At 47.3% G+C, this 11,182-nt stretch overlaps 1 protein-coding gene across 1 annotated transcript in view; it reads right to left on the reverse strand.

Moving 5' to 3' along the window:
- Adprh (ADP-ribosylarginine hydrolase) overlaps positions 1–4,695 on the reverse strand; it is a 7,611-nt gene extending 2,916 nt beyond the window's left edge. Inside the window, exons 1-2 of the mRNA XM_021209399.2 lie at positions 4,527–4,695; positions 2,166–2,520 (exon numbers count right to left, since the gene is read on the reverse strand). Coding sequence (XP_021065058.1) covers positions 2,166–2,487 — 322 coding nt within the window. The 5' untranslated portion in view covers positions 2,488–2,520; positions 4,527–4,695. The remainder of the gene's footprint in view (positions 1–2,165; positions 2,521–4,526) is intronic.
- Between the last annotated feature and the right edge of the window lie 6,487 nt (positions 4,696–11,182).

The following is an 11,182-nucleotide window of genomic DNA, read 5'->3' on the forward strand; positions in this document are numbered from 1 at the left end:
TTAGAGAATTCACAGCAGCTCAAAGGGTAGCTGTACTGTATTTGCTTTTATTTTTGAAAGACGAGCCTTCCATATAAACCAGGCTGGCCTGAAATTCTCTGTGTATCCTAGGCTGGCCACAAACTCACAGTAATTCTCTTGCTTCTGCCTCCCAAGTGCTGGGGTCATAGATGTGTACCACATAGTATCCCTTTTTAAGTAAGTAAGATTCGTAACTTAGGAAACATAACCAAGATCCCAGAACCAGCTAGGCAGTGGCCATGGACACACACATTGGCTCCAAGTCTGAAGCCCTCAGTGTGGCTAATAAGAACCTACTGGGGTTCCTGACTGTTAGAAAGAGCCTAAAGGTTCCAGAATGAAGCACCGGGCTTAGATCAGGTCGACAGACTGTGGCTCTCCCCTGCCTGACAGTGTTCTAGGGAGGCCTGTCCCACTGACCTATTGTAGCGGAGGGTAGTGCTACAGAAGGAGCTGAGAAACAGCAGCAGTGCACCGTGGGGTGGGATGCAATACTACTTGGCTCCCTTATAAACCAGATCCGTGGCTGACACAGGTGGGCCAATAAAGCCTCCTACACTAAGTGGATAGCAGATGTTAAGACTGGATGAACAGGGATGGACCTCTAGAGCCAGTCAGTGGGGCTGGGGTATGGGGAGGGAGGGAGGGAAGCATTCTTCAACTAGGAGTTATTTTGGCTGAATGTGTTCACATGTTGAAGTCCACAAACATATGTTGAAACCTTAATGCTCAGGGACGTAATCTGGAGACAGGGCCTTTTAATCAAGCTAAAAGGAGCCAGTCTAACAAGAAGCATATGGACACACAGACACAAAGGACATAGAGACAGAGCACGTGGGGGCCAGAGTTGGTGTCCATCTGTAAGCCAAGAAGAGTAACCAGAGTCATGAGGAGAAAATGTCAAGTCACCTGTTGTAAATCTCCAAACCAAAAAGCCCAGGTAAAGAAATCACAACTCAATTAACTGGCATACAAGCTACACACCTAGATGGGGCAGCTCTGCCACTACACTACTCTATTCCCATATAACTTACGGCTTCTCCAAGCCATGTGCTTCTGCGCCATTCTCCTCCCACCACCACCACTATCTTATCTCCTCTCCTCCTCCTCTTCCTCCTCCTCCATCATCCTCCCTCTCCTCCTCTCTCCCTTCTCCCCCCAACTTTTCAGCTCCACCTTCCCTCCTACAGCCCAATCACTGGCTCTAGCCTTTATCTGAACAGTTAAAGGGGGGGGGGGGGTTTCGCAAGGCACCTGTATTTGTGCTTCGCACTCCCCAAAGTGGGTCACAGCCACTGTGAGCAGGGCTGGAACCAAAGGAGGGCTCCACTTTTTATAATAATAATTTTTTAAAGTTTTCCTTTGTAATTGTTCATAACAAAATGGCAGAAAATACAAACAGAAGGACAATTACAGTGATCACTGTGTAACTCAGGTAGAATTATGAACATATTCCTGTGTTGGCTTCCAGACCTCCCTCAATGGAGACAAGCAATTGTTCTGTGTGTGTGTGGTGTTTGCACACATGTCTGTCTCTCTCAGTCCCGTGATGCAGGGTCTAGAGGTAGGCTAGGGACCAGCAAGTTCCAGTGGCCCTCCAGTTTCTGTCTCTCTTCGCACAGGGGTCACATATGTGACATTTTATGTGGGTGCTGGGGGATTTGAACTCAGGTCCTCACCTCCCGCACTCCCCACACTCCTGACCTTCCTGCTTCCACCTCCGGAGTGCTAGGATGTCAGGTGTGCACCACCACACCCGGCAAACTCTGGTACTTTTAAGTTACTTTCACAACATGTTCTGAAACCTTTTTTTTTTTCTGATTTCATCAATAAATCCTTTCCATATTAGTAACTACTCATCTGCACAACTCACAGAACTGTGACTGTGGCACCACAGATAAGTTACAAAAATTCAAATCCACACTAGTTTCTGTTTCACTGATAATGAAATGTTTCACAAGGTTTTTCTTCTTTTGATTTTCTGAAACAGAATCTCCCTACGGAGCCTGGGCTGATTTTTGAAATCAAAGTCCTTACGTGTGGCTAATAGGAGCATTCTACTCCCTACTCTCCATCTACAGTCTTAGCATCCCCCTTGGGCCCGCTTCTCCATCCTCGGGAACCTCCCAGAGGCTGGCACTCACCTGGTGCCCGGCCATCCATGTCTCCCATGCAGTCCCGGTAATGTTTAGCTAGCAGGGAATACAGCCGAGGCAAATCCGTGGACTGGCCGGCTTCCACGAGGGCCTCTGCTGTGGCCAGGTGCATGACGGTATCATCACTGACTCTCCACCGTGCCACGTCTATGGCTTCCAAGTCACCCATCTGGGCCAACTGCTGGTGTATCGTCTCCCCATCCCGAATGAACTCCCACTTCCCATTGAAATAGCCCAAGGTATCGCCGGCGGCGCTCAGCACCATGGCGGCCACATACCTCTCAATCAGCCCCCCACCCATGCTGAGCATGGCACAGGAGGGCTAACGGGGCAACGGAGACTCCTGGAGAAGAGCAGGGGAAGATGAATCAGAAAACAAACAAACATCTACACTCTCCCTGTAAGCCCTGCCTTAAGCCCAGCCCATTCGATCCTCTGGCCTGTTCTATGAGGGATTTGCTGCTCCTGGGTCTTAAGCATGAGTCAGCATGGAGACGATGCAGCTCCGTAAGTATTAAGAGAACTGAATCAGGCCACAGAGCTAGAGGTAGGGCTGGGACTCTATCACAGAACTGACTCCAATGCTTGTCTCCAACTGTGTCGTGGACTCTCAAGGAATGGCCAGCCGGTTAAGACCTAGAGGTCAAGCCAGGCCTGCCATCTTCTCCATCACCTGATACTTGCTTTGGAAGACAGCTCTCTCTTTTGTGTGGAGAGTGACACTACAGCTATTTACAGATGAGGAAATGGAAGCTAAGTGTACATAATCAATAGGTACACACCATGGAACCCCGGTCCCCTGCCAGAATGCTTCATATTACGTTACATGGTCTCGGCCCTGGCCTTAACTTTGGGCTCAGGTAAAGTGATAATGGGAAAACCCAGATGTGTAATGAGGAATGAATGAATGAATGAATTTCCATAAAGTACATAGTGAGCACAACTTTGTGATTATTTTTATTATTCATCTACAACCAATTCTATAAGCAATCTTCCCTTTACCAGCAATATTTAAAATTTTTTAAATGATTTAGTTTTATTTACATATTCTAGTTTATATTCAGTTTTATTTACATACTCTAGTTTTTTGCCTTCAAGTGTATCTGTGTGAGGGTGTTGGGCCCCCTGGAACTTGCACTGTGAGCTGCCATGTGGGTGCTGGGAATTGAACCTGAGCCCCTCTAGAAGAACATCCAGTGCTCTCAACTGCTGAGCCATCTCTCCAGCCCCTCTTTGTCTTCTATATGGTAAAAGTTCTATAGCACTGGGCTGCAAATGATATTCCCAACACAAAGGAAATCCTTGCTAAAGCACCAGCTTCCCGGGGTACACATTCTCTACTCAGGCCAGGGCCCCACTGCCCCCTCCATGCACCCAGCCTCCCCATGAACAGGGGCAAACACTCTTAGGGGCAAAAAGACGGAGCGCACCCCTGCCCTCAGCCCAAGCTCTTCCCATCCACCTGTCTTCCTTCCTCTAAACGCTGTTTGAGGGTTAGTTCAAGTCCAGGTACCTCCACCATCCACCTAGCCACACTGCTCAGGACGAGGACACAGGCCAGCAGAGACCTGAAGAAGCAGTAAGGGGAAAGACAGACCAAGCACGGAAAAGCCGGATCCTGATTATGATATCGATGTGTGTGTGTGTGTGTGTGTGGTGTGTGGTGTGGGTGGGTGTGGGCGGGTGCGTTTTATGTATAAACAAAGGCTAGGAACTAGAGTTCTGTATTCCCTTGTGTTAGCTCTGTGACCACTAACCAGCCTCTCACACTGGAGTTTCCCATCTGTTTCCCATCTGTGGGGGGAGGAAAGCGTAGATTGCAAACGTTCTCCGAGGTCCTGTTTTGGCCCAGGTTTTCGAAGCCCTAGCTCTGTTGACCTCTGAGAACTAAGGACTAACGCCCCCACCTTCTCCTCCCAATGCTCCGGGTTCCCTTTTTGAGGCTCTCTATGGCTCTCCCCTAGTGTGGGGAACCCACAGAGGAAGTAGCCAGTGTCTTTTCTCTTTGAAATTCCTTTTCACCTTGGCACATGCATCCATCCTGGCCCAGACCCACCCTTCAGAAGTCGTTATTCCTTAACCCACTCTAAACGGGCACAGGTGACAAAGCAATCAAACTCTACAGTCAAAACTGAAGTACACATCGGGATTTCCCATTGGTTTCCTGGTCTGGGTAGAAAGAGGAATAGGGAGAGGAGATGAGGGGAGTGGAGGCCGCGATGCACTCAGGAAAAGTCTTGGTGGCCACTTTTGAGGACACTGGCCTAGCACCAGTCTGGAGGTGAGAGCGGGACCGAGCGGGTACTAAGGTCAGAAAGAGGAGAGTGACTCGGGGAGTCCTGGCTGTACCTGCTGAGGCGGAGCTGAGAGCGTGGGGCGGGATCGGGGTGGTCCAGAGCCGAGGGCAGGATTGCCCGAGCTGGAGGCGGGGTAGCGGGCCGCCGGAGTTCTGCTGTGGGCACCCACGCCAAACGCCGAGCAGGGGCGGAGCCGAGGGCCGGGCGGGTCGCTGGCGCACAGCGGCTTCCGGCGGAGCTGCGTCCTCGCGCGTCCTCCGCACTGGACGGAAGGAGGAAGGGGCGGCGCTGGGGGCGCCCAATCCTCGCGCATCAGCCCGGGAACCGCTCCGCGCCGCGTGTGGACCGAATCGAGTGGTACGCGGGCGAGCCCCGCGCTCGCCCTGCCAGGGTTCTGCCCAGCGGATCGTTGGGCTCCCGGAGCCTGGTACCCACCGCCCAGAGCGGCTTGGGCTCACCGATTCTAACCCTCGTCTCGCCGTGGTTCTGCGAGCCCTCCACAGAAGGGTTTCAAACGGGAGCTTAGAGAGGAACTATTAGGTTCTTCCCCCTAAATTATGACTCTGGATTTGTTAAAAACCCTAAGGTTGCAATGGCGGCGTTGTGCCCAGATGTCGAGTATAAACCTGCGCCGGTGAACACTTCCCAGTACCCTCGACCCAACTCGGTACAACATCGTCTCCCCGAAAGACGCAAATCGGGCCTTGTGCTTAAATGGGTTATCTGCTGCTGTACAGTGACCCCGCCGCACATCAAAGATCCTGCTTTGACTCCTTAGACTTAAGCTCAGCAAATGTAGGTCTGCTCTAATTTCAGACCTACTCCCAAGAACTCACTCTTAGGAGCTATGCTAGGAACATTCCCCTCTTACATGTTTTCAAAACTGTAAGAAAGGAAAGGCTTATCTGGGAAGGAAACTTGAACTGAACATTTAACATCTATTAATTTTGGCGTTGATGACTCTATTCTTGTATAAATAAATCTATTAAACACAAGAATAAAGGAAGTGTTCACGTGGAGTTTAGGAACATTTTTATTAAGCAAAAATAAATTGATAAGTCATAGGAAAATGAATATATGTTAATAAAGTGTGTGTGTGTTGCTTGGAAGGATAAGCATCAAATTGCAAATAATTAGAAGTGCCTCTCAGAAAAGGAACAAGAGACTTTCTGAGTAAAGAGAGGAATGAAGGAAAATTAAATTTTGATTTATTTTTTGACACTAGGCTGGTCTCAAACTTGTGATCCTCCTGCCTCTACCTTTAGAATGCTGCAATTTCAGTCTTGCAACACCACACCTGGCTTATATCTTTTAGAATATTTTTTCTATGTTATATCTAAAGACATTTTAGAGAAAAATAGAATATATATATATATCAGTCTTTATGGTATGAATATGATTTTAAAACAATGGGGTCATTTTGTAAATAGAATTTTATATCCTTTCTTAAAAACTGGCTTTATCAACTACTAATGTGACTTCAAATGTTCACAAACATCAACGCTTCCACAATAAGCTAACTTCTAGTTTGATACAATAAAAAGGATGAGGCCCTGGGTGGGGTCCAGCTGCTCTCTCACCAGATCGTGGTTAAAACTGTTTTAAAAGAGAAAAGATTCACTGAAGATCAGAAAACAGAGCAGTTAAGCACAGCTTTGCCACTACATAGACACGTTATGAGTGCCGATGACACTATGAGTGTTATGACAACTAAGGCTTAGGGAGCCTGCGCTAACACCCACTGCACGCTGACAGGAAGTAGTTAATATGCAGGGCAGGTAGGACTCTCTAGCAGAGATTAGGAACAGCAGCAATGGCCAAAGGAGAACAAGACACAGGATAGACCCTGCGTAAACTCCTCAGAATAAACCCAGAGAGTGTGAAAACTGGAAAGCCAGGGACAGAGACGTGGAAAGCCAAAAGCAGCTGCTATGTGGTCCATTCAGGAAGACTAAGATGATATCTAAGCAGCTAACTGTATGTCCTCTTGGCTGGACCACAGTACGGATTGTTCAAATCTTCCTCCAGATGAGAAGGTATTTTACAACCGAGATTAACCTTTATATCAGTCAACACTAGGTACGGTGGATTATCCTCCATAATGTGGGCAGGCCTCATTGAATGGCTTTAAAATCTTAAGAGAGAGGACTCCCCTCTCCTTGGAAAAAAAAAAAGAATTCTGCTAACTGACAGCCTTAGGGGCACAGACGGAGTCTCTGCCTCGACACAGTGGCAAAAGTCCATAAAAGCAGTTTACATCACCATGGGAGTATTTGTTCAACTCATCACATTCTAGTGAGGAAACCCAGACCAGTGAAGAAAGTTCCTCAGAGTTTGGGTGACCTAGTTATACAAAAAGAATCAGGCCTGGGACCCAGAATTAGCTCTTCCATTCCCATACTGCTGCTTAGAAAAAAAAAAAAAAATCACAAAATGACTTGCAGCTAAACACTGATGTTAAAGGCACATAGCCTGATTTTTACAATATTCTATATCCCCCCCCCCAGTAGTCTTAAGCATCTCTTTTGTGACCATATAAAACTTGTAAAGAAAAATATCTGCACGGTGGTGGTGCACACCTTTAATCTCAGCACTCAGGAGGCAGAGGCTGGGGGTCTCTGTGAGTTTGAGGCCAGCCTGGTCTACAAAGCTAGTTCCAGGACAGCCAGGGCTACACAGAAAGACCCTGTTTTGAAAACAACAACAAACAACAACAAAGATAGAAAGATAGATAGATAGAAAGATAGATAGATAGATAGATAGATAGATAGATAGATAGATAGATAGATAGATAGATATGTATGCATCCTAATCTTAAGAAGCAGGCAGTAATTGCAGTGTATAAACAGGTGGGGTTGGAGGCTTAGTGACAGAGACACTTGATGAACTGGCTTCTGAATGTTAGGAAAAGCTTAACCCTTCGAAGCAGAACAGAAAGACAGCGGGGGAAGTCCTTGCTTGTCTCCACAGGCCAGGGCTTCCCAACCTTTGCTAGAGACCGGGCAGTACATTTTGAAATCTTCTCTGGTGACTTCCTAGCCAACGGCTTCCGTTGCTGCATTCTCACTTTTGCTGGATTCCCCCACCAGACGGGCAGCCCTCCTGGCTCCCCAAACCCACTTCATTTCCCGAACTTGCAAATGATTTTTCCATGCTCCAACCACAGCCACTCATGGAGGGACTTCACTGGCCACGGGGCTCTCTCAAGAACGCAGCCTTCAGGGGAGAACAAAAACAAGAACAGGGTGCTTTGTCGGTGACTTTTCTTCCACGGCCCCTGTGCCCCACAGCCTACACTGATCAACCTGGACCCACCACTGTAAGTCCGCTCTCCCTGCTGTCTCTAGAAGACTTCCAGGCACACACTGCAATAAGGAAAATTCTAGAAGGAGACATTCAGTTGCCTTGTCATTCCAACCTGTTCCTCCTCCCTCGGAGGTGTCAGTCCCTCACACCCTGGGTCTTGCTCTCCATCCTAAACTGCTCCTTGAAGGGAGCCCCTGAAGCTTCTTAGGATGGGGTGCCTTTAAAGAACCAACAGGCCATCTGAGGAGCCCTCGACCACCCGCCCCCAAAGAAATAACTGGGGAGAGATGCCATCTAAGGTTCTGTAGCAGTATGAACCCGTTCCTCCCACAGAGCCTTCCAGTGGCCAAATCCCTTCCCATATTCAAATACTGGGGGCGGGGGCGGGGGACAAGTGTCTATGCGTCCTCACAAGCTATGCTTAAAATACCGGGCTAGGACAGCAGACAAAGAGAGCGTTCTGTGTAATTATATTGATATACAGTTCTAAATGTGCAAACAACTCAATAGAGGAAGAAGACAACGTGAAGCGGGAGGCATCGGGGGCAATTTCAGACCCCATGGAAATGCTAGTGGTGATAAACAGGTGTTCACTATCTTCATCAGTGATGGTGTGTGTGTGTCCAACTGAGTATTTAAAGGTATAGTTCTCTCTCTCTCTCTCTCTCTCTCTCTCTCTCTCTCTCTCTCTCTCTCTCTCTCTGTTGTTTGTTTGTTTGTTTGTTTGTTTGCCTGTTTTTCAAGACACGGGTTTTCTGTAGTTCTGGCTGTCCCAGAATTCACTCTGTAGACCAGACTGGCTTTGAACTTAGAGATCTGCCTGCTTCTGCCTCTCTCGTGCAGGGATTAAAATCATGTGCCACCATGTCTAGCTGTCTTTTAGTATACTTTAATCTCAACAAAGCTATTAAAAGTAAATAATCATGCACATGAAGTTGAAAAGTGTGTCCTCCCTAGAAAAGGTACAGGGAAAATCCGCTACTCATTCAAGTCATGACATTTCTCTGTCATTTTACGAGCAGAATTAAGTTTCCCTTTTAATCTGGAAACCATGACCTTTTGTTCAAGATCAGCTTTATAATATGTTGTGAATACAAAATAAGAGGAAACTGTCTGGTTCACTTTTCAGGAAAAAATAGGCAAAGAGGAAAAAAAAATGGGGTAATGAGACAGAGGGAGGAGGGAGGGAGAGAGGAGGGAGGGAGGGAGGGGGAGGATAGTAGATATTTCCTGGGTAAATAGTCTAAGCTATAAACACCGTATTAAGTCTCCAACAGACTGTGCACTCTCCAGCTATTAAAGCCCACGCCCCGGATGACCACACTCTCTGTGCCCCAAAAGCCTACGCCCCGGATGACCGCACTTTGTGCCCCAAAAGCCCACGCCCCGGATGACCGCACTATCTGTGCCCCAAACACCAAGACCCTCTCTGACTTTCCTACTGCTTGACCATTGTCTCCTTACCCCCTCCCTTTGAGAACATGAGACCCGGAAGTAAAAGGAGTGGCATTTGCATCTATGTTCTATCTGGCAGGGGATAAGGCAATAGCAGCCAAATGTGACCCAGCGCCTGAAATCCTGCAACCAGGTTCCAGGGCCAGCAGGAGACCCAAGCAAGAAGCCTCCAGAACATGTCCACACCAGTAAGATTCTGAGTGGGTGAGAGCTAAGTGTTTCTTCTTAAATATAGGCACGGCCCCAAATCCTCTCATTATAGGTACATTTTTGGAAAGAATACACAAAGAAGTAAAAAAAATCTAGAAGTAGATTTTTCTTAAAATGATCAGAGCTACACATGTTGAAAAAGATGCCCACAGGGAATCTGTGGGAAGACCCCACCTTAGTCCCAGTCTTACAGCAAGGCAGTGTATGCCTTATGAGATACCAGCAGGAATGGTGTCGGGGAAGTGAACCTGCTGGGTCTCATCAGTGAGCCATGCTTGCCCTAGCGCTGTCATGACAGCGTGCAGGCAGTTGGGACATGGCAAAGCCTTTATTTCCTCACATCTTTCTGTATGATTTCCATAGTTTTCTCTCCTAGGGAAGCCATACATTTCAGACCCCCTCACACTTCTGCATCAGCCCTTTACTTAAACAGATTTCAGTAACACTGAAAGGAAAAAAAAAGATATATAGCAACTTAAACTGTGTGTGGGTTTGTTTTTTTTTTTTTTTTTTTTGTCAGTAAAACGTTGTTTTCTAGTAACAGTAGACATTCCTCCATGTAGCCAAACTCATGCACCATAGCTATTATTATTAACTTTTTTCCCCTTTATAAACTTCCCCTACTTTAGAAGGACAATCATGTGTCTCTAACATACTCTGACTCCTGCTGCCTTACTCTGGGTTGTCTGCAAATTAGTGCTAGAGACAAAGACCAAAGTGAAAAATAGACACTTGGATGACAAGTTAGTAAAATGAAATCCAGTACAAAAAGCCTTACCAAACAGATGGCTGATCAAGACAATGGTTAGTTTCTCCATCCCCCAGGGCCTTCCGGGAGCCTTGTAGAAGACCTCTCAGAACTTCCGCCTGGAAGACAAAGGCAGAAGCAGCTCCCTATCTTCTCTCAGCACCTTTGGTCAAGGCTAGTCCACAGATATTGACTTCCACACATTCAAGGTTCTGTGCAGAGCTTCCAAGGGTATTCCACGTCAAGGCAACAGGGGCGGTCTAGGTGGTTCAGAAGCCAACTGTGAAAACTGTAAGCTCAGGCAAGGAGATGCTCAGGTCTACATGTGCAGAGAGATTCACTGTTCAGCAAGGCCGATTACTTGTCCTTGGGTCCTCTCAAATTCCATATATAGGATCCCAAGGTGGAAAAACTATCTGTAGATAGCAGTGGGGGGGGGGGGAGACCAGAGCCTTCTTCACTCCATCCCTGGACGCTTCTATTTTGCACACTGAGCTACACTAGCTGTGGTAAGGTCAATGAAACAGACCCATCACTGTGACGGCTAGGAGCATACTCTTTGAGTATGGACAAGAGGCAAATGGAGTTAGGGTGATGGAGTGGACAGAAAACACTCCCCACCAAATGCCTACTACATATGAGCCAGCCAGGACAGCTTACACACCACTATCCAGGCAGAGCTAGTGGCTGCTTCTCACGCTTCCTCTTCTTAGATAACCCAAAGTCTGAGTTTATTACATCCTTGGTGGCCAAGTCACATGGGAGCTTCCTCCGAGGCCTTAGTAAAGGGAAGTTGGAAAGGGGAAATTCCTGCCCCCTGCCGTTTTAGTAACCAAGAGGCAGCAAGAAGAGATCACTTGTATATACATGGGCCCCATCATCTTTTGATTTTTAAGACAAAAGAAAAAGAATCTTCTTCAACAAGTAAGTGAATGCATTTACTATTTATCATACTGTGGGACACCTTAGTAGAACACACTATCTTCAGC

Source organism: Mus pahari, chromosome 12, assembly GCF_900095145.1.
Source record: "Mus pahari chromosome 12, PAHARI_EIJ_v1.1, whole genome shotgun sequence".
NCBI lineage: Eukaryota > Metazoa > Chordata > Mammalia > Rodentia > Muridae > Mus > Mus pahari.